This window comes from Bicyclus anynana, chromosome 21 (assembly GCF_947172395.1).
Source record: "Bicyclus anynana chromosome 21, ilBicAnyn1.1, whole genome shotgun sequence".
NCBI lineage: Eukaryota > Metazoa > Arthropoda > Insecta > Lepidoptera > Nymphalidae > Bicyclus > Bicyclus anynana.
Genome location: NC_069103.1, coordinates 8,047,344 through 8,074,332, shown reverse-complemented (window position 1 = coordinate 8,074,332; position 26,989 = coordinate 8,047,344). Strand labels below are relative to the sequence as shown.

At 36.7% G+C, this 26,989-nt stretch overlaps 1 protein-coding gene across 1 annotated transcript; it reads left to right on the top strand.

Annotated features, from left to right (window-relative positions):
* The first annotated feature begins 621 nt into the window (after positions 1 to 621).
* LOC112058362 (chromosome-associated kinesin KIF4) lies at positions 622 to 24,042 on the top strand. The gene is made up of 20 exons (XM_024099133.2): positions 622 to 1,525; positions 1,591 to 1,993; positions 3,588 to 3,689; positions 4,215 to 4,406; positions 4,827 to 4,986; positions 5,548 to 5,759; positions 6,770 to 6,932; positions 7,799 to 8,327; positions 8,619 to 8,807; positions 9,548 to 9,721; positions 11,025 to 11,228; positions 11,994 to 12,148; positions 12,960 to 13,108; positions 14,441 to 14,685; positions 14,946 to 15,071; positions 15,882 to 16,067; positions 18,304 to 18,546; positions 19,821 to 19,876; positions 22,713 to 22,804; positions 23,843 to 24,042. The coding sequence occupies exons 2-19, from the start codon at positions 1,756 to 1,758 to the stop codon at positions 22,792 to 22,794; spliced, it is 3,405 nt and encodes a 1,134-aa protein (XP_023954901.1). The 5' UTR covers positions 622 to 1,525; positions 1,591 to 1,755; the 3' UTR covers positions 22,795 to 22,804; positions 23,843 to 24,042.
* The last annotated feature ends 2,947 nt before the right edge of the window (positions 24,043 to 26,989 follow it).

Genomic DNA, 26,989 nt, shown 5'->3' with positions numbered 1-26,989 from the left:
ATAATTATTATGTGCTGCACGTTAAACAATACCAAAACGTAACGTTGAAGTAGGGAGTAGTAGTAATAATGTTTGATACTCCAAATCCCTCCATAACGCCCCAATATTTTAAAAAGTTTGCTGGTCACGTTTTCTCTGTCTACGATTAACGATGGGGCAGGGCAACATTTAAAGTTGCCCCTTGAAAAAAATTAAACCGTTGTTTTTCAGCTTCATTTGTGGTCTGTGGTAGAGGTGAGTCGTACTCGCTAAAACTTTTTAGCCGTTTGTGCTAAAACGCGTACTGAGTGTTACGAGTACGAGTACGCCGAGAGACGCGCTCCAAAGACTAGCTCCACGAGTATTTAGAAGTACGAGCCATTAGGACCTATAGAATAGATACGTACTCCTAAATACTCAGTGGCCAGCGATTTTACGTCATATTATCTGATACTGAGCGTACATTAATTTCAAACGAGTTTTACGTAGTCATTTGGACTAGTGGTATGTACGCACGGTACAAAAAAATTGAATCCTGAGTTCGATCCCGGGTAACAGAAAATCATTTTTGTCTTTTTATTTTGTTTTTTTCAATTGGTTTCTTCAACTATTTTTGGTTTTTGTAATGCACAAAAAAAAGAAAAAAAATTGCAAACAAAAATATTTCAGTCATTAATTTCAAAATTTCAATTTAATTTTATTATTTAGTTATTTCTTTTAATATTACCTCATGATACTGTCGGGTTACATTAACTTGTTACTTTAGCGGATAAATAATCATACTAAAACAAATAAACATTATGTTTTTAAAATAAGGATTAAAATCAGGGACTCCAAATATTGGAGTATTAAGAGTATTAAGTGTATACTGCGTTAAAAAATCGGTCTTATGTTTGATAAAGTAAAGACAATTTTTCATCGGCAATGGGACGTCACTCACACATTCTTAAACGAACGCGTCCGGGAACGCGTCTCGCGATGTTTTGTCTGTTGGAGTATGAAGTGTTTATTGCGTTGAAAAACCGGTCTTATGTCTAGACAACAAAGTCTATTTTCTTTCGGCATTGATAGAAGTCTCTCACTCACACATTACTAATCGAACGCGTCTCTGAACACGTCCCGCATTGGTTGGACCGTTAGAGTATTTGCGAGTATTGGACTCGCACTCTGTTGACGTCTTGCGCTCCTCGGTACTCGGTACTTCTAAATACGCTTAATACGTGTATAAGTCCCTGCTCCGTACTCGTACGCCATACGTCTTCCAACAAACCTAGTGTTAAGACCTGCTCCAGTATATACGCCTCACCTCTAGTCTGTGGTTTTTCAGCTTACGCTCGAGCCGTTTACTTTTAAAAATTGACTTTTAAATTTCTTGAATCATGATTGTTTTTTCGTTATAAACAGGCAAAAAGAGTGATAAGTAAAATTAAAATATAATGAATTAGCGCTAATTAGCTTGTACTTTGTGCTTACTTTACTGTGTTACCACTTTAAAGTATACGGAATTACAGGGTTCGTTACAACGTGCAATCAGAATCACACTTTAGTAAGTAATGTTTCTACGGTCGTATTTACTAAAAAATAAATGTTAATTATATGATGATGAATTAGTTTTAGAAAGCTGTCGGCACTGGCTAGATGCAAAGATATTAAAAATTAAAAAATTGAAATAAGTCTGACGTTGTCTGACTATCGGCCATCAATGGAACATGTAAAATAGTTTAGCTGGTGTGGACTGAGATTGGATTAGTTTAGCCAAGGACTATATTTTACACAATGTCAGACTCTGATTCGAAGTGCATAGACACAGTGCAGGTGGCTCTGAGGATCAGGCCACTGATGCGGAATGAGACTGACAGAGGTTGTGACGAGTGTATAGAAGTGGTGCCCGGGGAGCCTCAAGTGCAAATAAAGGATCTCTGCTTCACATTCAACTATGTGTTCGCACAACACATCACTCAACAGGAGTTCTATGATACAGCAGTTAAAGGACTTATTGGCAAACTATTTCAAGGTAGGTATTACTGATTTGACTTATCTATAACTAGCCGACGCCCTGTGAGAACACAGGGATAAAATATAGCCTATGACACTCACAAATGTGGCTTTCTAGTGGTGAAAGAATTTTCAAAATCGGTTCTGTAGATCCAAAGATAATAACATTCTTCCAAACAAATTTTGGACCACAGTAGCCAATCTTATGTTGAGATTAACCAAGATATATAATAGTGTAAAAGTTTGTGCACAAACACAGGTACACACTATTCCTTCACTAAACCAGTGGTGCTAAAATATGACTAAACTATCGAAACTGAACTAGTGAAACTCAATATAAACTACCCCTACCCTACCACTACCCCTTTAATTTTTAATTTTTTTCTGTCCTAAGAACCTTCTCCTGACAGTAACAAACACATCAATAAAAGAATAGTGAAATTCAGCCATTCACGCATGATGGTGTGACCAAGGAATATATGGATTGGATGAAGAGAAATAGATGAAATGTCATCCAATGGTGGCAGGATTGTCCCAATCTAGTTGTCACAATGAAAGAGGGTAGTATTCCCAGTTGCACTGCCATTGATTGAAATTTGTCTATTTTTCTTCAAAGATTATCTTGTTGGTCATATGTTATGCTATAAGCAGGTAGGCAGACTTACACTACCTGGGTTATCATAAGACCTACAACTTTACATACTCTCTGAGAGATGGGAAACACTGCCAACTCTCTGATTGATCTGCAAATTATTTTTCTAGACAGCAGTGTACCACCACCAGTGTACCACCATTACCAATTGCATTATCAAACCATCCTGCGACCTATTGAAATATACATATGAAATTCTATCCAAATAAATCCAGCCACTTTGGATGAGTTAGGTTTTTGGTTTTTTTTTTCATTCTTTAAAAGTTAGCCCTTGACTACAAATTCACCTGATGGTAAGTGATGATGCAATCTAAGACGGAAATGGGCTTTTACATGACCTGTTTCAGTTTCTACATGATATCATACAGGAATGATAAAGTGTTTAGCGGCACGTCTTTGTTGCTAGGGTAGTAACTAGCTACGGCCAAAGCCTCCCACCTTACGCAAACAAACACACACACACACACACACAGAAGATTATAACATATTAAGTGTATGTTCATATGTTCATATTTTCAAGGAGTGTCTAGCCTAGTGAAAGTTCTAGGTAGATTTTGATGAAATATCATTACCATCTCTTACTTAACAATTATTCACAGTGAAAGCTGATAATTGTTCAATTTTCCAGACAAACTCTGTTTTCTTTTAACTTACTTTTCATTAAAATAAATTGACCATTGATTCACTTATTGCATGTACATTCACACATCAAATGTTGTTAATGCATTCAATGTATTGAAGCTCAAGCTACAGGCATTGTGTACTAGTTGTCACCACTTATTTCACTATTGCTTGCAATTTTTAACTGACTTCAAAAAAAGAAGGATGTCCTCAATTCTGTTGTGGCAGCTATATTTCCTAATTTTTTATAGATTCATTATAATTATGTGTCAACACAATAGACCCAACTCTCCCACAATTCATGGAGTGCTAAGATATTCATCTCTCTCTAAATTTTCAGGATACAATGTAACTATACTTGCCTATGGGCAGACTGGATCAGGGAAAACTTATACAATGGGCACAAATTACTCAGGATCAGATGGAGATTCCACAAAACTAGGTTTGGCTCTTATTTTATTCTTATGGTTTTATTAGAAATGGTTGATTATTACTATCAGAAAAGTAATATGTAGTAGCCATGTTATAGAGTAATGATGAAATTTATTTTGTCTTAATTTTATTTATTTGCATGTTGCAATTTTGATTATTTTATAAGTATTTGGGCACTTCTGGAATGCAACAATGAAAGGATAGAAAATAAACTGCATATATAATTTATATAATTTCATTAAATAAAGTTGGATTATCATGTATGCTTGAAAATTGCTGTTTTATATATCAAATAACTTCCTCATTAATTAAATTAAATTATATGTTAGAGCTGTGATACTCCAGTGGATATGACCTCTGCCTCCGATTCTGGAGGGTGTAGGTTCGATTCCTTCTGGGTCATGCACTTCCAACTTTTCAACTTCCCTCAATCTGAGAGGAGACTCGTGTTCAGCAGTGAGCCGAATATGGTTTGATAATGATGATGACGAATGTTCGTAAAAATTATTAATATATTTTTTATTATTCTTCAAAGGTGTAATCCCACAAGCAGTAGCAGACATATTTGACTACATAGACACACACAATGATAAGTTTATATTTAAAGTGAGCGTTTCATTCATGGAGCTGTATCAGGAGCAATGCTACGACTTACTCTCTGGCAAGGAAAGGGGACACAGTATTATAGAAATAAGGGAGGACATCAACAAAGGTGTAGTTCTTCCAGGTAATATTGCATTTTAGCCTTTGCCGGTAGGGTGCTAACTAGTCATAGACTAAGCCTCCCTGGACCTGGACTAGTTAAGAAACTTCAATTGGTCCAGCTGGGGATGAACCCAGTATTTAGGCGTTCTGAAATATCTTAGTGAGCTGATAATTGTGAAATAATTCTTTGAAGAAAAAAAACCAGTTGCCTTATTGAAAGACAACTTTTCTAAAAATAATATTGGCAATATTTTTTAAACATAAATTTTTTTTTGTTTATTTAAATATTTTTAGCTTAGCTAATTTTTAAGTTAAGTTTCACAATTGTAATATGGTACCAGATTTTCTGTTTAGTTTTTCTTCATAAGATTTTTCACATTATAATAAATATTTGTACAGTAAGTTTATATGTTCCGCTAGTGATGTTGTAAATTTCTTTTAGGTATAACCGAGCTACCTGTCACATCCACCATGGAAACCATGATGGCATTGGAGAGGGGGTCTATCGGTCGAGTGACTGGCTCAACTGCCATGAACCAAGCGTCAAGTAGAAGTCACGCCGTATTCACAATTATCATAGCTAAGGAGAGTCGAACTGATAAGTAAGTAGCAATATTCTTTTTAGGGTTCCATTCATCCATCTCTAGTCCACCAAAACGAAAGTATGTAAATGAAAACAAAAATTTGAATTAAAATTAAAATTTGAAAACAATTTTTAATTTGATCAGAATATCAAAATATTACTTACTTAATGTATCATTTACTAATCTGTCTGTTTTTTTTTAATTAATAAAATACAAATAATACATGGATCCAAAATATCAATTAATAAAAGTTGAGGATTTCCTAAAAAACCTAATTTAAATAACACATATTTTTTCAAATTTTCCAAACATTACATCACTAAGAAACTTGATGTACTAAGCAGTCATTTGATCGGATTACGGTCCAGAGACTGATCTCCGATAGACAAAGGAAAGAAAAAAAAAAACTAATTGTTAACTAATAGTTTTGTCAAACAATCTATTTGTAAGGGTTCCGAGCAACCACTCAAATGTGCCGCGGAGAGAGAGTTGAATTTTGTTTTTTTTAAATTTATTACAATATAAAAATTTATTGTTAATTATTTGAAAATCTCTTCAAAATAATTCTTGCTGTTACAGAAATCTAGCAACAACCTCCAAGTTTCACCTTGTCGATCTGGCTGGTTCAGAACGCATCAAGAAGACCAAAGCTGTCGGTGAACGTTTGAAGGAAGGGGTTAAGATCAACCAAGGTCTGTTGGCCCTCGGCAACGTTATATCAGCGTTGGGCGATGGGACCAACAGGAGCTTCATTAGTTACAGAGACAGCAAACTTACAAGACTGTTGCAAGGTAAGGCACACTATGTTATCATTAGTAGTGGCGTGCACAGGGGTTTCAGCTAGGGTAGGCACCATATGACACAAAAAATTGTACAAAAAGCAATTAAATTTTTGATCTTATGGCTTGCTGCTTTACCAACTGAGTATAGTACAAAAAGCAATTTGTCCAATACAGTTTCGTCCTGATTTCTCAGAGTAGGCAGTGCTTTTTTGTTATATGAAGTGCACAGCATTTATATATATTTTATTTTTTTATTATTTTCTCTTTTCTCATTTATTTATTTGTCCTTTTTTTAATTCTTAACGATGTTAATAGTCCATTCCAAATCAATCCAATCAAAACACCATTTATACTAAAGCCATACTCGAGGAGTATTGTTTACTAACAAACAAATTAGAAATGAGGGTAGAAAACGCATTTCATTTCATAACTTTTTATTTTAAATGATGTATTGTTGTTTTATAAAATATTACTCAAAATATAATAATAATATAATATATCTAATTGTCTTAAGCTTATTAATCAAATTTATTTTCCATAATTTAAAAACAAGTTAGTTAATAATTATTATTAGGTGTGAAATGACTAGCTACTAGGGTATAAATCATACCCTCATTTGTAATTTGTTTGTTGGTAAACAGTACTTCTCGAATATGGCTTCAGTATAAGTGCTCAAGCAGCTGGTGGTCAGGGCTCCAGAGTGAGGAACCTCCTCACAATATGCGCCGTCTCAAGAATCACTGCCTTCTGTATCTGACTAGCAGTTAAGCAAAAGCTTCATAGAGTGTTTTTAATTTGTATACTATTTTTATAAGGCAGTTATTAGAATCTATTTATGCTATTGTAGGGGATAATCACTGAATCTACTGGACAGATTTTGAAAATTATTTTACTACTTCAAAGCCACGTTTATTTATGAGTGTCATAGGCTATATTTTATCCCTGTATTCTCACAGGAACGGGAACTTCGCGGGAAAAACCGCGGACTACGCCTAGTATATTATATTTTTGCTTTACAGACAGTCTGGGCGGTAACTCCTTAACGCTTATGGTGGCTTGCGTGAGTCCGGCAGACTACAACCTGGACGAAACTGTTTCCACGTTACGGTACGCGGATCGCGCTAGACGCATCCGTAACAAACCCATCATCAACCAGGACGCTAAGGCGGCGGAGATCCTCAGGTAAACAAAAGTCGTTTTATTAAAGGCTGGGATCACTATTCATGCGCTTGTTCTTGGCGCAATAAAAGTCGGGAATGAACATCATTATAATCAGCATATTTTAACGGCCCACTACAGTGCCAAGCCTCCCTCTTTATAGGAGAAGTGATATGGAGTATAGACCCACCACGCTTCTAATAGTGGGCTTAGAATGATACTGATAACGCTAAATTTATTAATAACGACTATTGAATGTTAATGATAATTAACATTTGACTAACATTTAATTACTTAGAATAATGGCTTACTTTCAGGAGATGATTTTTTAACTTGGAATAACAGTTTTTTCAGACCAATTAGAGGAATATTATTTATCTACACTAATATTATAAAGCGGAAGAGTTGGTTTGTTTGTTTGTTTGTTTGATTGAACGCGCTAATCTCAGGAACTACTGGACCGATTTGAAAGATTCTTTCAGTATTAGATAGCCCATTTATCGAGGAGGAATTTCTATATTATCCCAGTATTCGTACGGGAACGTGAACTACGCGGGTGAAACCGCGCGGCGTCAGCTAGTTTATAATAACTTTATTGCACAAAAAAGAACATAACAAAAGAACACATCAATTTTATATTCCAAAGGCGACCTTATCACTAATAGTGATCTCTTTCAGGCAACCTAAACATAAATAATGCAATATCCCATCTCACAGGATATTTAGACTAATATTCTGTATATATTCACTATAAATATATATATATAGAATATTAGCCATATTTGAAAAAGATATGGCAAATATTCTTTTTCATAAAAGAGAAAATTAGCTGTTTATTAATTTGACAAATTTATTTCTTTGTCATTATTTTTGTTTGTTAACATATACAGATTAAACAAATTAGTAAACGATCTCCGGCTACAACTCATTGGCAAAGTTCCGTCAGTCAGTGAAGACAACAACGAACAGTTGCAAGAACAACTGGACAAAGAAAAAGCCAAGTATGCCGAACTGCTGAAAAAGCATAAACAAGTGACAGAACACCTCGGAAACATGCTCATTGAAAACACAAACTTGTGCGAAAAGGCACTGTTAGCCGAAATGGCCAAAGACAAAATAGAACGTAAACTGAACGAGCTGACGGAACAATGCAACCAAACCATAGACAATTTGAGCACCACAGACTTCGTAAATGATGACAACATCCAAAAGACAAATGTGATGGATTACCTCAAGGATATAAAGACTCGTTTGGAAGACTTGCAGTCTGTGAATATAAAGACAGAGGAGGAATTAATAGACCATGAGATTAAATTGTCATTCGTTAAAAGTGAAGGAGAGACTGACAAGGGCGAAGACGTTGTGATGCTGAATGAGGATCAGGTAGCTTTGGAAGAAGAGAAGAGAGCTATGGGACAGGTAAATCACTTTATTTAGCTTATGCTAGATCTAATCATGGAATTCATAGACGTTGCAGGGGCACCTCCAGGGGACCATTAGATATGGATGATAAATTTTGAATAACATTTTATAAACAAACCTTACAATTTAAAATAAATAAGTTATGAAATGACATACGTTTTCTACCTTCATTTTCAATTTCTTTGTTGGTAAACAGTATTATCAAGAAAGGCTGTAGTATAAGGTCTAAGTTACCTCAAAAATGCCTCTTTATTCTTGTAATTTTAAGGTTCTTTTTTAAATTTAAAGGTGGCCCTTAACCAAGAGCTGCAAGAGCTGAACCGCGCCATAGCTATCAAGGCGTCGGTAGTGCAAGCCATGAGAGCCCACAACCAGGAGATGGTGGATAGCAACAACAACCTCAGAGAGAACGAGGAGAGGATCGCACAGCTTGAGAAGGAGAAGGAGAAGCTTACACAGCTATTAAGGCAAACCAAGGTTGGTAATCACCATCAGCCCTTTTAGGAGATCTGTTACAGGTAGGGTTGCCAACATTTTTTCTGATATAACTATTAAAAAAAATATATTTTTTAAAAAATTAAAATAAAAAAAGAACATTCACGTCGAATTGAGAACCTTTTTTTGAAGTCGGTTAAAAATATAACATATAGTATTTTAAGTCAAATAAAATATAGTATTTTATGGAATAAACAACAAATCAACGTTTATTTTTAAAAAACAATATTTATTTACTCTTATTGCGTTTTTCATAATTTATTTGTCTGAAATAAAAATGTCATGCTTTTTCACATCTGATTTAAAAATTTTTGAAACCAAATGTATTTTTTTTTTATTTGTTTGTTTAATGTTTGGAACTCAGTAAGATAGACAAGTTCGGATAAGCTAGACGCTATTGCATTGTTCATCAAGATTTAAATTGAAAATTTTGTTTGTCAGATATCAGTGTTGAAAATATAGTCTTTTTGTGTACTATATTTTTCTACAATAGTATATAGTACGCAAAACCGAAATATAGTACAGTACTATATCATTACAGTTTGGTTGGCAACCCTAATTACAATGATTTATTAAAATGACTAGTGATTTATACCCTCATTTTTAATTTGTTTGTAGGTAAACAAGTATGGGTTTAAGTTGGTATAATTGTACTAACATTTTTGATTTTTAGGGCTCCATATAGATCACAGTCAAATTAAATCAATAATTTTTTTTTGTAGACCAAAGACCCTTCCCACGACGAGCGCCGCAACAAAGTATCGGAACTGGAGCTGCAGATATCGGAGCTGAAGAAGAAGTGCCAGCAACAGGCTAACATCATCAAGATGAAGGACAACAATGAGTCCAAGATTGTTGCCTTGAATGCTGAGCTAAAGAATATGAAGGCTATGAAGGTAAGGGTATCATAATTTTCATCATCTTATCATATTATATGGACCCCTACAGGGACAGTTCTCCCTCCTTATAAGCGAAGGGATATAGAACTTTGACCCACCATGCTGTTGCATCTTAGCAGGGTTAACCATCTTTGTGCTATTTTAAGGACCCCCGTACGGCCAGTTCTCCCTCATTAAAAGCAAGTTTTAAAGAATACCCACCACGCTGTTCCAATGAATGATGGCGAGGTTAGCATAGAACGGAGATCTATAACGCCCAACTTCTCTACTTTAAAAATACTGGGACAAAAGGAAAACTCAGTATTCACAGTCAGAGAAAAGTCATAGAACTATGTATATTTATTTATGTATCTATTTCAGTTCAATAGTATAAAATAATATCGTATTGTATCTTTTGTTTGAAGAAGTGAGATACCCCAAAAACAAACGTAAATCTAGTCAACTGAAACACAAATAATAAAGTTTATGGTAATGAAAGGGAAATAATTCACTTGGGTGGTCTGTGTTTAGACCACAGAAGTGATTTAGATAAAACTTCTTTAGAGTCCGGTCGCTCAGAGATTGCGTTTCTGTCGTGATCGAATAGGCGAGTGAAGTCCCGTACTTGTGACTGTTGTATGTAGGGTTAAAGACGTCTTTTAAAATTAATTAATATTCCCCTTTTCCACTCAAGTCATTCTCCCCGCCTATCCCAAAATTATCCATAAAGGATTATCCAACAAAAGTTGTGAACGTTTCAAACGTCCCGTACTTATTATACTATGTGTAACGTAACTATATGTAAATACATATTTTATTTATGTAAATTTTCTTTTCTTTTTAATTTACTAAGTAATAAATTTTAAACTTGGGAATTAATTTTAATTTGTTGTATTTTAATTTTATATACTTTTATTTTCTCCTTTCATTTTTTATTATTATTTTAACTAGTTATAAGTTTTAATGTAGTTAAAGCTTTAAATGCGGGTTTATGTTGCCTGTTTTCGTGGTGGCACTGGAACAGGGTTCTAGCTGAAAATCAGCGCTGTCTTTTGCATACGGGGAGCACATAGCAACATGCTGAGCTGCGACCTTTTTCTAGGTTATGCCACATATCGCAGGGTATTTATTATTCTACGATAATTGTGATGTGTGGAATAATGATAGCAATAAAGATATTTTCTTCTTTCATCTTTCTTTCTACTCGGCCTCACGGAACACTTTGTACTATCACAGCTAGTGACGACACAAGCCGACCGGTCTAACGACTCACTCGCGCCGACACGTGCGTAAAGTTTTACTTGAAAAACATATTTTGCAGGTGAAAATAATCCGTCAAATGCGCGAAGAGAGCGAGAAGTTCCGCAAATGGAAGGCGGACAACGAGCGCGCGATGGTGCGTTTACGCAACGAGGACCGCAAGCGCGTCACCGCCATGGCCAAGATGGAGTCTCTGCACGCCAAGCAGCAGAATGTGCTCAAACGGAAGATGGAGGAGGCGGTGGCTGTTAATAAGCGATTAAAGGTACTCGTATAATAGGCTAGTTGACACTTTTTTTAAAAGGGTCTTAATTTATTCATTATCGACGGCCTCCGTGACGCAGTGGTATGCGCGGTGGATTTACAAAACGGAGGTACTGGGTTCGATCCCCGGCTGGGCAGATTGAGATTTTCTTAATTGGTCCAGGTCTGGCTGGTGGAAGGCTTCGGCCGTGGTTAGTTACCACCCTACCGGCAAAGACGTACCGCCAAGCGATTTAGCGTTCCGGTACGATGCCGTGTAGAAACCGAAAGGGGTGTGGATTTTCATCCTCCTCCTTACAAGTTATCCCGCTATACTAGAAGAATTCTACCCTCATTTGTAATTGTTTATTGGTAAGTTTTGTTGTGTTTTTGACGGCCTCCGTGGCGCAGTGGTATTCGCGGTGGGTTTACATGACGGAGGTCCTGGGTTCGATTCCCGGCTGGGCCTATTGAGGTTTTCTTAATTGGTCCAGGTCTGGCTGGTGGAAGGACCGACAAAGATGTACCGCCAAGCGATTTAGCGTTCCGGTACGATGTCGTGTAGAAACCGAAAGCGGTGTGGATTTTCATCCTCCCCCTAACAAGTTAGCCCGCTTCCAACTTAGATTGCATCATCACTTACCATCAGGTGAGATTGTAGTCAAGGGCTAACTTGTAAAGAATAAAAAAAAAAGTATAGGTCTCCATGTGAGTCGTCATTGCGTACATGTGTTTAGAATGGACTCTAAATTTGGCGCACACTATAGTATTGACTTATTTATTTCAGGAAGCCCTAGATAGACAAAAACTGACTGCAATGAAACGCAACGCGAAGGGCAACGTGAAGACAAGCGCCATACAACAGTACATTGAACAAGAACTGGAAGTACACCTCAGCATCGTTGAAGCGGAGAAGTCCTTGTATGAGCTCATGGAGTACAGGTATTTCACATCATACAGGAAGAAAATTTTTTTAGTGCGGATATTTTTATATTTTGTACATAAACAAAATTTAATGATCACGTATTTTTTCTTTTTTTTTTTAACTCAAAAATAACAAAATTATCGTTAGCTAAAGTTATTTACTTTAGAACAGAATTTTAGGGTCACCCTATTGTGCGTTTATTTTATTTTCGTTTGATACCTAAAGGACGTCACCAGATCACTTTTAAGCTGAATATATCTTGTTTAGTAATAATATGTACATTATTTTGTTATTTTAGAGACATAAATTAAAAAAAAAAAATTACATAAAATGTATCGAACTGTTTGTAGATTTATATTCTATTAATGATACAGAACCACGAAAAAAAATATCCGCACTAAAGACCGAATCACCCTGTATATTTAGTGTAAGAAATAGTAGTCTGAGACGGATATGACGTCAGGTGGCGCGACTTGTTTCCGGAAAGAGTGGGGCGTTAGAGAGGGGTACCGATCGGTTGGCGGGAACGACTTGCGATATAAGGCGCTCGCCGTGCGGTCAGCTTCAGTGTGCTCGTGGCGTTCGAGCCTTCCACATTTCTTGTTGTGTAATTCTTTATGGGTTACTTGGGATAGGCGCGGAGAGTGACTCGAGTGGAAAAGGGGAGTGATTGTTAACTGACAAGGGGCCCCTAACACACACAACGTTCACAAGTGCGTGACTTCACTCAAGGTCATTCTCAAGGTCAATAGGCTATATCTCCTTATGCTTGCGAAGTCGCAGGGCGTCTGCTAGTGAGTATAAAGTAACATAATACTTTGTGGTCAGGGCATGGCTAACACAGCAGATTGAGACACTCCACAACAAGCCTGATGATGAAGCAAACAGGAATAAGATTGCGGAGCTGGAAGTGGATCTCGCGCTGCGAAAGGCTCAAATATCTGATCTGCAGCAGAAAATATTGACAGCTGATCAAGGTATGTACCTTTTTCCATAAAAACTCAAATAAGAACAAAATATGTGCATGATTAAAATAATAAAAGTTTGTTTGTTTCTTTTCCATTGTGGACAGCTATGAGTGAAGACCTCTTCCATTTTCCCCCATGTCTGTATCTCCTTTGCTTTAGTGTTCAAAGCTCCAGATTTTCTTATTACTTCTGTTACAGAAGGTGGGAGAAGTAAAATAATACTTTCACTGTACACAAATTTATTCGATAACAATTTCAGCATAGCTTCCGCTATAAAGTTAATATTACACGCTGATGGTAGTATAAGAATAAATCTGCCAAACAACCCTCTATTTTATAATATTTGCGAAGTAAGTGTTTACTGTTGGTAACACGAATATGTTAACAATACAAGTACGTTTTAATAATAGTTTCGGAGTATTATTATACAAACCAAACATTATAATTCTATCTAAAACACATTAATTAATTAGAGGAGATTTATAACAATCGTAAAATAATATTAAAATATTGAAACACAAAGTTGAGAAATTAAATACAATATAAATCATAACGTGACGTCACGATTGTTAAGAGTAAAATAACCAATGATGAATTTATATTATGTAAAATAAATAATTATATTTATATAAATCATTAATAATAACCTCTACACTGTTCAGATTGATAATCATTGTTAATTAATTAAATTTAACTATAATAACCGGAAGTCATAAAGGTATGAAATGGAATGACGCTACTATACGCTAGGCGGCGTAACGTATCCATACGAAATAGGCGGGAAGCAGGTACTATTTGTAACACTTCATTGACCCATTTTCCTCTCGTGTTTCTTCTATTCCATCATCATCTCCTTACCCTTATCCCACTTAAGTGGGGTCAGAAAAATATGTCAATCTTTTCCATTTTGTCTCTATTACTCAACTCATTATCCACTCCTTTTACACACATGTCCTCTTTCACACAATCCAACCATCTCTTCTTTGGCCTTCCTTCTCCTCTTATGTCCTTCCACTTGCACATTCAACATTTTTCTAGTAATATGACTTTCCTCCCTACATGTCCATACCAAGCTAACCTGTGTTTCTTCTATTCCATCCTCGTCATATTCGTCCTGAACTATCATCTAGCGATTGTCTGTGAATCTTGTTGTAAGTCCACCTGGTGGAGGTCGATTGTTAAAAATCACAGAAAGTAGGAGCTGATGCTATGGCAATTAATCCTCAACACTTTTGTCTCCAACATTCGTTGGCTTTTCAAACTATTTGACCTGTCCAATGCCACTTCAGCTGAGCTACTCAATAATTGCTTCAACTATTTCCAAAAAATTTAATCTTACAGAGAACAAATCTCGCACACAATGGGACAATATACAATCAATGATGGAATCCAAGGTGGCCCTGAAATGCATGTTCGACTTACTCGTGGAAGCCAAACGTGAGCTGACCAACCAAAGTGAGAAGGGCTACCAAGCTCGCTACGAAGAGGTTAAGGAAACCTATGACAGACTGAATGTGGAATACGAGAACTGTAAGAGCGAATACGAGCAGCGTTTGGCTATGATGAAGTCAGAGAATGAACAAAAGGTGAGTAACAGTCTTAGACCATTAAAAAGAATGGACATTACAGTACATTATGCCACGGTAACGTTTGGTGTTACAAATGGTATAAGTAAAATCTCAAATTGCGAATTAATATATAGAATTTGATTTGAACAGTTTTATTATAATAGATCAAAGAAGTTGAATGAAGTAGTTAAAACAGTAAACACGAGCACGAAGTAGTAAACGGTAATAACGGTCAGACTGATTTTTTTATTTCTAATATTAAATAAAATTGTTTCCAGATAAGCGCGCTGGTGGCGCTGCAGCGCGGCATGGTGGGGCGCGGCGACCGCAGCGAGGCGTGCAAGCAGCTGCAGAACATGATCCAGGTGCAGCAGGAGCGCCTTGACCAGGTCGAGCTGGAGAATGTGAGCCTCTTCATCTTAGTATATAGATACGGCGGCGCGTAACAGGATATCTGCGATCATTACTTTCGGAGCTACAGGGATTTAAAAAGTCAGATTTGCGGCGCTGCCGCGGATCTCTGAAAAGCGCCCCATACATAATGGCACGAATTAGTGACGTCGTTGGCTCGCTGATCGTTAGATTTGTATGGGCGTTCAAAGAAAATTACAAATATATTTGTTAATTGTGCGTTTGTGTTATAAGTTTATATATTGAAAAATTACACGTTTAATGTAAGGAAGCTAAAACTGTATGAATTTTCATCTAATTACGATATTTATTATTATAATTTTATTATCTCATTTATTTTGCAAATATCCAGACAATCGTTGCTTTTTATGTATAAATTAGTTAACATTGACCTTATTTACCCGAATGTATCATAAAAATCAATATATTCAAATCTAGTCATCATCCCCATTATTTAACTGTCCTTGAGTTATTTTAATACAGACGGCCCATTGCCACATAGTCACATGGTCCGCACGGTCAACTTTGAAGTTAAGGGTTCGTAACAAAAATTGTTATCTTTCTTTCACTCATTCAATACCTCCTAATAATTTCATAAACTAAGCAAAATCGTAGAATATATATGGGGGTGATTCGGATACTCCTCCTTACAAGGCATCCAAATTTTAGCTTTGAACGTCAACTCCCCGGCCACCCTGTATAGATACTGCACCATTATGCGCGGTTTATTTACTGTTAACAGACACTTAAATTTTATTCATTAGAATAGATACTAAATATCCACAATTATTCTCTTTTCTCAGAAAAAGTTGGTCGACGAGTTAGAAGAGCTGAGAAACGCAAACAAGACTGCCGCCAAGAAACGTCCCAAGAAAGAGAACGAGATAACCAGGAAACTTGATTACATTCCAACTGACGAGGAGGAAGAAGAAGACGACAGTGATAAGGACCCAGATTGGAGGGCCACGCCTCTCTTCAAACGCATACATGTGAGATAAGAAGAGATAATATTGCTTACTTACTTTTTCATGTTATATTTATTCTTTTTGATGTGAAACATATAGTAAGGGAGCCCGAGGTGCTAAATTTGCAGTTACTAAAGCGTCATGGTGACCGATTGCATTTGGTAGATTAAATGATTGGATTAATAAATGGATATATACTTTTTTCGATTTTAGCGGTGGAAAAAAAAACTACAGACTTTAAAAACAATTTTTATTACTTTGGCTTAATGAAATCGTCAGAAAACATGAGCGATTATTCAGGAGATTATTTCACTCGTAATAAGCAAAAAATTAACCGCGCTCGTGGTTCGATAACAGAAATATAAGGGTTTTATTTTGTAACTTTGGAACCCTCCCATTTCATTACGTTACGCTCAAATCGTCAGGTTATTGAAATGCACACCTTTTAGCTATCAACTCACCTACCTTATCTTAATCTGACGTGCTGGTTGAGTATTTCCGAAGTTAGTTTTTTTTTTGGTTGCCCTAAATGTACCCACCAATATTATGGGCTCATACTTGGTGGAGGTACTCAACAACGTGCAAGGTATAGTCCCTTATGTTTATCTGCCGCGCTCGAGTAACTGCAAAAATACCCTCTTCGGCTCCCCTACTATATATAGCCGCACGTAAAACCGATTTCTGAACTAGAAACTAAAACTAGAATTGTATGAATTTTCATCTAATAATAATAATTTATTAGCTGAAACTGTGAGTTACAATGATTCTTAAACTATAGAAAAAAACTCCAACACAATTTACTGATATATCGGTGTGCAAATATTTACAGTATTTTACAATAATTTATTATACCTACATAAAACATCAATATTTATACATTACAACATTTCATGTCATTCATGGACTCGTCAACACTATAATAATTCTAATTACGATAAAAGATTTTTAATATAAATTTTATAATCTTACTAGCGGATGCCCGCGACTTCGTCCGCGTGAAACTCGATGTAAACTTTCAACTACCGCTACCCTACCCCTACCCTACCCCTACCCTACCCTACCCTACCCTACCCTACCCCTACTCTACCCCTACCCTACCCCTACCCTACGTCTACCCTACTCCTACCCTACCCCAACCCTACCCCTACCCTACCCCTACCCTACCCCTACCCTACCCCTACCCTACCCTACCACTACCCTACCCCTACCCCGTTTTCTAATTATTATTAATATGAACTTTATACAATAACAATAAAGCTCAAATTGACTACGTTTTAGTTACAAATCATTTGTATGGGAAAAAGAAAAGGGCTATTTTAGGGTTTTTGCCAAAAAATTAAAGTTTATAATTAACAAATAAAAAATAGGGGTTGATCGTAGAGGGGTGAAAAATTGAAAGTATTATGAGATTTTTTATTGTAAGTCATCAAAAAATGAAAAAAAATTTACCAAAAAAAATTATAGTTTTTAATTAACAAATAAAATATAAGGGTTGATCGTAGAGGGGTGAAAATTTAGGGTTGTATGTATTTTTGTATGCTGTGTCATAAAAAAATAAAAACAAAAAATTTTGCCTAAAAAATAAAAAAAAAATTTAGGGGTGGACTACCCTTAACATTTAGGGGGATGAAAAATAGATGTTGGCCGATTCTCCACCCTGGCCGACAATCACGCTAAGGATCACAAAAATCGGTCGAGCCGTTTCGGAGGAGTTCAAGTTCGAACACCGCGACACGAGAATTTTATATATTAGAAGATTTATTTTGCAAATATCCAGTCAATCTTTGCTTTTTATGTATAAACTAGCTGACGCCGCGCGGTTTCACCCGCGTGGTGCCCGTTCCCGTAGGAATACGGGGATAATATATAGCCTATGGCCTTCCTCGATAAATGGGCTATCTAACACTGAAAGAATTTTTCAAATCGGACCAGTAGTTCCTGAGATTAGCGCGTTCAATCAAACAAACAAACAAACTCTTCAGCTTTATAATATTAGTATAGATTAGTTAACATTGACCTTATTTACCCGAATGTATCATAAAAATCAATATATTCAAACTTAGTCATCATCCCCATAGTGAGGCAGGCGTGCAGGAATCGAACCTATCACCTATCTATTGAGGCTTAAAGAGGCTATTCGATAGTAATAGAAATAATAATAAAGTAATAATAGAAACCTACTTCTTTGTAATAAATATGGTGAGATTGTAGTCAAGAGCTAACCTATAAAGAATAAAAAAAAATGACAATTTCGTTGCAGGCCCATCGTTCCCGCTTGACGATGAACTTTACACAGCACGACACGACCGTCGACACGACCGCAACACGGCCCGTCAAGCGAGGCAGCGACGGCTCGCCGCACTGCACGTGCCGCGGCCAGTGCACGACCAAGATGTGCGGCTGCGTGAAGTCGGACAAGGGCTGCGATGCGAGTTGCCGCTGTCAGCCGCAGCTGTGCAAGAACCGCAAGAGCTTGTCCGACACTGACGATAAGGAGAACAATGTGAGTGTAGCATAACAAAGTCACAGATTAAAGAATACTAGGCAGTCTTTGAATATGGTTAAGCATTGAAAGTTACGTATAATCGCGCTCTCAGAACACGCTAGTTTGCATTATATAATTTCCGACTTTTGAGCTACTTCGACTTAGTATCGAAAAAATATCGAACTCACCTGAAGCGAAAAGAGTCTTTGAATATGGTTAAGCATTGAAAGTTACGTATAATCGCGCTCTCAGAACACGCTAGTTTGAATTTCATAATTTCCGACTTTTGAGGTCGAAGTACCTCACTTGGTATCGAAAAAATATCGAACTCACCTGAAGCGAAAAGAGTCTTTGAATATGGTTAAGCATTGAAAGTTACGTATAATCGCGCTCTCAGAACACGCTAGTTTGAATTTCATAATTTCCGACTTTTGAGGTCGAAGTACCTCACTTGGTATCGAAAAAATATCGAACTTACCTAAAGCGAAAAGAATCTTTGAATATGGTTAAGCATTGAAAGTTACGTATAATCGCGCTCTTAGAACACGCTAGTTTGAATTTTATAATTTCCGACTTTTGAGCATTTTTTACAACTGATTACTATCAAGTAACGATGAGACGATCAACTTCTTTATTTATGAAAATTCTTGATTCTGGTAGCTAACTGAGTTACCGGGAAATAAAAATTTCTGAGCGTCGGAACGAGATTGTACCACACAATTTGTAGGATATTGTGGCTGTTAAGTTGTATAACTGTTAATTAAACTACAGTAAAAAAGTTAGTAACAACTTATATATATAACTAGCTGACGCCGCGCGGTTTCACCCGCGTGGTTCCCGTTCCCGTAAGAATATGGGGATAATATATAGCCTATAGCCTTCCTCGATAAATAGGCTATCTAACACTGAAAGAATTTTTCAAATCCGACCAGTAGTTCCTGAGATAAGCGCGTTCAATCAAACAAACAAACAAACTCTTCAGCTTTAAAATATTAGTATAGATAACCTCGTTACCAAAAGTTGTCTTGCTATTGCTTAATTTAGAGCAATCGTTTCTGAGGTTGTATTTTTTGAAGTAAAACCTCTTTAAGCATGCTTGACTTGGGGAGTAAGTCGGTTGGTTGGTCTTGATTGGTAAATGCGTTACGAACAGTGTAATCGGGTCACGCGAACGGACGTTGAGAAGGATGGCTCTATTAAAGAGCTCTTAATTCCGACGTGCTGTATAAACTAGTCGTTTTTTTTATTTTATTAAGTTGTTTATACTTAACCAATTTTTTATTTACTTTTAGCCGTCCAGTGCTGAGTATTCGACAGAGAAGTCGCCACTTTCCTTCTTTGATAAACGGTAAGATATATTTGATGTAGTTTTGCCCTTGGCTTATGTAGGCTATATAGAGAATAAATTAAATAGAATAACATAGAGGCTACACATCGTCGTCATCAACCCATATTCGGCTCACTGCTGAGCTCGAGTTTCCTCTCAGAACGAGAGGGGTTAGGCCAATAGCCCACCACGCTGGCCCAATGCGGATTGGCAGACTACACACGCAGAGAATTAAGAAAATTCTCTGGTATGCAGGTTTCCTCACGATGTTTTCCTTCACCGATTGAGACAAGTGATATTTAATTTCTTAAAATGCACACAACTGAAAAGTTGGAGGTGCATGCCCCGGACCGGATTCGAACCCACACCCTCCGGAAGCGGAGGCAGAGATCATATCCACTGGGCTGTCACGGCTCTCACAGGGAGGCAATATTTGCCCAGGAGTGCAGTAGTGTTTTTTTAGTTATATCTTAATTTTAAGTTAATTTAGTTTTAACTATTTCTGTCCAGTCGTCCGGTCGCCCATTTAGGAGTCAAATGGTTAAGCTGAATAAATGAGTTTTATTATTTTATTATTATTATAAATTGTATGATGACATACAGATTAGACTCGTCGCAGGAACTAAACGAAACTTCGCCAAAAGAGTTATTAGAAGATACGTCGAAGGAATCTAAAACCGACGTAACATCGAAACGAATCCAACGTACATTGCTCCCAATGTCTGGGAAATCGAAAGCTGGCAACCAAAAGCAGACATGGATGTTAGCTTTGTTATTGTATCACACCTGCTTGGCGCCAATGTCGGGATACTGTGCCAACAGTATATTCCAATATGGTGTAGATGTCGCCAAATACAATGTCTTCAAACTGCTAATGCGAGAGGTTATCTCCCTCGGGATACTGTATTGCGGACTATGCTCTTACTTACTTTAACTAATAGGCAAACCGGATTTTCTACCGCGTGGTACAGGGGTGCGGGGTATGAAGACAGAGGGGAACTTTAGGTGCGGGCATAGATTAAAGAATTCCTGTATAAAACAAAGTCAAAGTCAAAATTTATTTATTTCAAATAGGCTTAGTTTACAAGCTCTTTCGAAACGTCAGGTAATAATATTAAACTTAAGATGATGGTGATAATAATCATTCGAAAACTTAAAATTAAAGTTACGAGGGTTCCAAACGCGCCTCGGCCCGAGAAGAGCCCACAACAAACTCAGCCAAGTTTATATATCATCATATTATTCATATTCGGCTCACTGTTGAGTACGAGTCTCCTTTCAGAATGAGAGGGGTTAGGCCAATAGTCCACCACTCTGATTGACAGACTTCACACGCTTAGATAAGTTTTCCTTCATCGTTTCAGACACGTGATATTTAATAAATTGGGCCAGCGTGGTGGACTATTGGCCTAACCTCTCTCATTCTGTGAGGAGACTCGAGCTCAGCAGTGAGCCGAGTATGGGCTGATGATGACAAAATTTAAACATCGCAATTTTAGCGCGGTAAGCAATGGTGGACTGACGTCGCAAATGTCTAAAGACACCTTTTGAACTTGTCGCCTTGTTAACGTGGATTATCTCAAACAAGTCAAAAATCTCATAAAAGTAAAAAGTATTAAGTCTAATTTTTGAAATTCTGAGTTTTCTATCGAATTTTCGGTCAACAACCCTCTGTCGTCATGACCTCGTAACCTCTGTTATCATAGGTTTGCCTTTTTTTTTATATATATTATTTTAATGCAACTAAATCAAGGTGAATCGTTAAACAAATACTTATTAGTTTCATTCTTAACTCTAGTTCTACAAATCTATGACAAGTCTAAAAATTAAGGACTTTAAAAGCAATTTTTATCACTTTGGCATAAGTGACAAAAATTGCATAAGTAAATTTTAGCGATAAATTAAGAGATTGTTTCCTCTCAAAATAAGTAAAAAATTCGAACTCGAGAACTAAAATATAAGGGTTTAACTTTGGGACCCTCCCATTCCATTACATTAAACTGAAATCGTTAAATTAATAAGATAATTAACTAATCACTACTATATCCTTAACTGACGTGGTGGTTGAGCATTTCTGAAGTTAGTTTTTTTTTTAGTTGCTCTAAACGCACCCACCAATATTAAGGGCTCATATTTGGTGGAGGTACTGAGCAACGTGCAAGGTCCCTTATGTTTATCTGAAGCGTTTGAGTAACTGCCAAAATCACCTCCTCGGCTCCTCTGCGCTAAAAAGCCTTTAAAAAAAATTGATCGGCTTTGATGATTCACCTTTTTTGTACATTTTAAGGCATAACGAAAAGTACTCATTTTACAAAAACTTGTCCGGTATTTGGCACATATTTAAAAGGAGGGAGTCACTCTAAATTAACTCGTAAGTGCATAGTTCTGCAAAACTCAAGTAAATTATTACGTAAATAGTTAATTAGATTGTTTTATAACTTCAGCACGTCTTATGCTAGCCACAAACGGTCAATTATTCTCACGTTTCTGTAGACTATATAATTGATCGTGTGTTGGTCACTGCGTACATGACTTGTATAGTATGCCGCGTGGGTACTGCCGTTTGATTTTCAGAAACGTGAGAACAATTGACCGTTAATGGCGACCATTAAAATACTTGAAAGAAGTTTCATCTTAAATGTATTTTCTCATTATTTCAATATTTTTGTGTGTAATTCATGTAGTCTTGCAGAACTAGAGGCACTAAATACTATACAATTAGTTATAAATACATACATCTCTTTTTTTTAGCTTAGTTTAGTACAATATACTCATTTCTTAGTCATGTAGCTTAAACAGAAGAATGCACCATTTATGTTATACATATTTTAAACTTATGTTTTTTTTTTATTTTCAGAGATGATTTTAACAGCACATACGTAAAAAAGAAGAAAACTTTTTTTTTTCCCGACGATGAAGTCGAAACTGCTGTGAAATAAACTTCTAAAGGTACGTTATTAAAAGTATTAATAAAGAGTAAAGAGAATTAATAAAAAAATATATGTACTATGACTAGAGTGGCTGTTGATTTTCTTTTCGAATTTCGTAGTGATTCAAAAAAAAACTCTAGTAGTGGATTTAAAAAAAAAGAAAACTAATGTTGAAACAAAGGTGATTCAGAATGAATGTTATTTAAACGGGTACATACCACGATAAAACGACGAGATTTTTATTGTCGATATTTCGACCCAGTTGCATGGATCGTGGTCACGACGGGACTGAAGTTGCGAGATGAGAAGTGAAGTCAGCTGTTAGGGGCAAAATCGATCTACCCTCTTTCTTGTTCTTTTTCTTTTTTCAACGACCTCGCGTTTTTGGCTGTTTAGGCAAACCACACTCACGACATCGCTTTTGTTATTATGCGTGTCGCGGCGCCCTCTTGGTTTGCACAATTCTACCACCGGGTTCCACTCGCTGGCTAGTTTGAAACCATCTTCCCGATTGAAATTTTTGTATTTCCGAATTTCAATGGCTTCTCGAACTACTCGGGGTATATAGTGGCGGTCCGTGGAAATAATGTGTGGATTATGGATCTCAATCCAATGTTTAGTTCCCGGTTGTAGAATGTGATCAGCTATCGCAGACCACGCTCCATGCAACTGGGTCGAAATATCGACAATAAAAATCTCGTCGTTTTATCGTGGTATGTACCCGTTTAAATAACATTCATAATGAACAACCACGAAATAAGTTTAAAATCATTAGTAATTCAGAATATTTGTCAAAACAACTTAATTAAAAAATAACAAACCACGGTGCGCCCGTGATTTGTCGCAGAAACCGGTTTTGCATTGCTGACGCCGACCGTACGGCGAGCGCCTTATATCACAAGCCGCTCCCGCCCTCACCTAATAATCCCTATTCTTCGCCACCTAGCGTATGTACGAGCCAACGCGAGATTAAGCAACGTCATATCCATATCGTCATAGTCATATAGTAATATATTGAATGTTTTTTTTTTATTTATATTTTTCTTTTTTGTTTCAGACTGAATATTTATAGCATGTGGATATCAAGATATTTATGTCAAAAAGCGAGATCTTGCGAAGATTTTGAAAATGTGCCTTTGCTTCTAATATTTGTGTGTCCCGATGATTAAAATTGCATGAAATTATGATATGTGTATTTACAGTAATATAGTAACAAATTCTTCAAATACAATTATATTAATAAATATTTATACTAAATGCTTGATGTTTGATTTTTAACTATGTCTTAAAAGATACACCTATATATTTATCTAGTGTTTAATTTTGTTATTCTTGAAGCTATTTTATATTTTCACGTTAACATTCGTGACACGTCCACGAATACTTTACATGAAAAAAAAATCGAAACAATCTGAAACAAATTACATGCGTATTTCTCGTTCCCGCGGAAATACGGGCATAAAATAACCCTTAGAACATAAGCAACCTGCCCATCAAAATCGGTTTAGCCGTTTCAGAAATTCGCCGGAACAAACAAATAGACAAAATATTCTATATTTGAAATATGCACCCATATACGGTGCCACCGTATATGCCGTATGTATGTATGTATGTAGTGCCTTTAATTTAAAATTACAGACACTTGAAATTTTGGAAGTTGACACTTGAATTTATTTGTGCGTGTGTATTTATGAAAAAAAAAGTAAATATGTCTGCAATCGGAGGTGAGTCGTAAGTTTGACTTATTTAATAGTTCTGCAGCCCTATTCTGTAAGGATGTATCTATAACTCGACTGAGTTTTAAATTTTATTCTATATCTACCCTTCTGTTATCAACCCATATTCGACTCACTGCTGAGCTCAAGTTTCCTCTCAGAATTAGAAGGGTTAGGCCTTATTACACCACGCTGGCCCAATGCGGATTGGCAGACTTCACACACGCAGAGAATTAAGAAAATTTTCTGGTATGCAGGTTTCCTCACGATGTTTTCCTTCACCGTTTGAGACACGTGATATTGAATTTCTTAAAATACAATACACCCTCCGGAATCAGAGCCAGAGGACATATCCGCTGAGCTATCACGGCTTCAATAAGCAGTAGGGTATTCTCTCATATAAACAGGAAACAGGAAATTATGGAAAGATTTGGGGGAAGCCTACGCCGTACAGGCGGCTTGTATCTAGTGTAATTATTTCTTTTTAATTAATGTTAGATTGTAAGTTAAAATTGTAAAACGATACTAGAATAAAGGCTTTTTATTATTATTATTTTTATTATTCCCTCGTATAAGGAGAGAAGCCTTGGCCTACAATGGACATCAAAATTAATCGATAAAGCCGCGGGTAGAAAGCTAGTCTACGCGTACCTATAATTCGTGCGCATTGACTTGACACCCTACTATCAAACAGATTCATACAAACATCATTCGAGCCAGGTGTCAAGTTAAATCGCACGAGCTGTACAATGTGGCAACTTCGCCGTTTACTCAACAGTATAACAGGTATGTCCGGGCATTGTTTTCTAAGGAATCTGAAATTGTAAACCACATGAACAAACACATTAACATTGTATGTATTGTTTAGCAGTTACATTGCATACGGGTTGGTGTTTACAAATGTTTCTTGTCTAACAGTGGAATTCAAAGACGTTGCAGGACACCCCCAGGGGACCTTTCAGCCGCTGAGTGTCGAATTCTCAAACGCATAGAGTTTAAATTCGACACTTAGCGGGTGAACGATCCCCTGGGGGCGCCCCCACAACGTCTATGAATTCCACTGTACGTAAATCTCCGTTAGGTTAGGTTACGTTACTCTTTTTTTATATTCTCTACAAGTTAGCCCTTGACTACAATCCCACCTGATGGTAAGTGATGATGCAATCTAGGAAGCGGGTTAACTTGTTAAACGTAGATTTAAATCCACGCTCCTTTCGGTTTCTACACGACATCATACCAGAACGCTAAATCGCTTGGCGGTACGTCTTTGTCGGTAGGGTGGTACCTAGCCACGGCCGAAGCCTCCCACCAGCCAGACCTGGACCAATTAAGAAAACCTCAATCGGCTCAGCCGGGGATCGAACCCAGGACCTCTGTCTTGTAAATCCACCGCGCTTACCACTGCGCCACGGAGGCCGTCATTCGTATGTGTTTTAAAGATATACCCAGACCTACTTAGTGGATGTTTATCTTCTTATCCATAAACAAATTGGGTGCTTCTAGGCTTGCTTTTCCGAGTCTAAAACTGTAAACAGAATGCGGTCCTCCATTTTTGGATACTTACAGCAATGGTAATTTTTTACTATAGATCGTTTACGTCCCTACAAAATCACCACAAAAAGTGATCCGGATAATAGGCTACAACACTGAGCGCACACATGCACAATTTTGTCTTTAATTCCGTTATATATTTATGAAATATTTATGAAATAAATATATAACGTCAAAGTCTAAAAACACTTTGAGAACACAACCCGACATTGTAGACGATATTTAGGTAGGTATTATTTTTTTAAATTACGTTCGTTGTTCTCCGCAACTAACATTGAGTTGACTTTTGAGCGCCTCATTTTTCATGCGCTAGTAACACATCTAATATATAATATCAATTAAGTATTTAATATCATTGACTCACAGCCTCACAGCGCCTGGTCAAATAGGTATTAGTACGCGTTATACCTATATAAATAATTTCTGTTTACGTGAGGACTTCAGCGAGTTCTTCATAAGCTACTGACCCAATTTCAACAAAGTCCCACAAAGCTCCACCCAGATCTCGAACTCAGATATTAATGATCTGTAGCTGAACAAATTAACTATTGAAATTAAAGAGGCAGTAATTTTAGTTTAATTTAAATAATTGAGTTTTATAAAAAAAAAAAAATTATGATATAATTCGAATAATTTTAATAACACAATCCAATATCAATAAAGTATAGTGCCCACAAAGCAACATATAATAAAATTCTTTTAAAATGTTTACGTGGGCAGCCAATATACCATGTCGAAACTACATCCAAATCGGCGTAATCCAAATAAAGAAGGTGGCGTTCCTAAATAAGTTCGTTAAGGTTGAATTTTTGAGTCACTATACAGCCACTGGGAGCCGGCGTCGGGTAGGTACCTTGACCGATTTAGTCGGTGTATAGGTACATACTACATCCTGACCGATGCAGACGTCATCGAACGTTTTATGAGTCAAAAGAAAG

Coding starts and splice junctions, on each gene's coding strand:
- LOC112058362 (XM_024099133.2), top strand. CDS start 1,756: ATGTCAGACTCTGATTCGAAGTGCATAGACACAGTGCAGGTGGCTCTG. Junction 3,690..4,214: donor TGGAGATTCCACAAAACTAG/GTTTGGCTCTTA, acceptor TATTCTTCAAAG/GTGTAATCCCACAAGCAGTA. Junction 18,547..19,820: donor CTGACGATAAGGAGAACAAT/GTGAGTGTAGCA, acceptor ATTTACTTTTAG/CCGTCCAGTGCTGAGTATTC.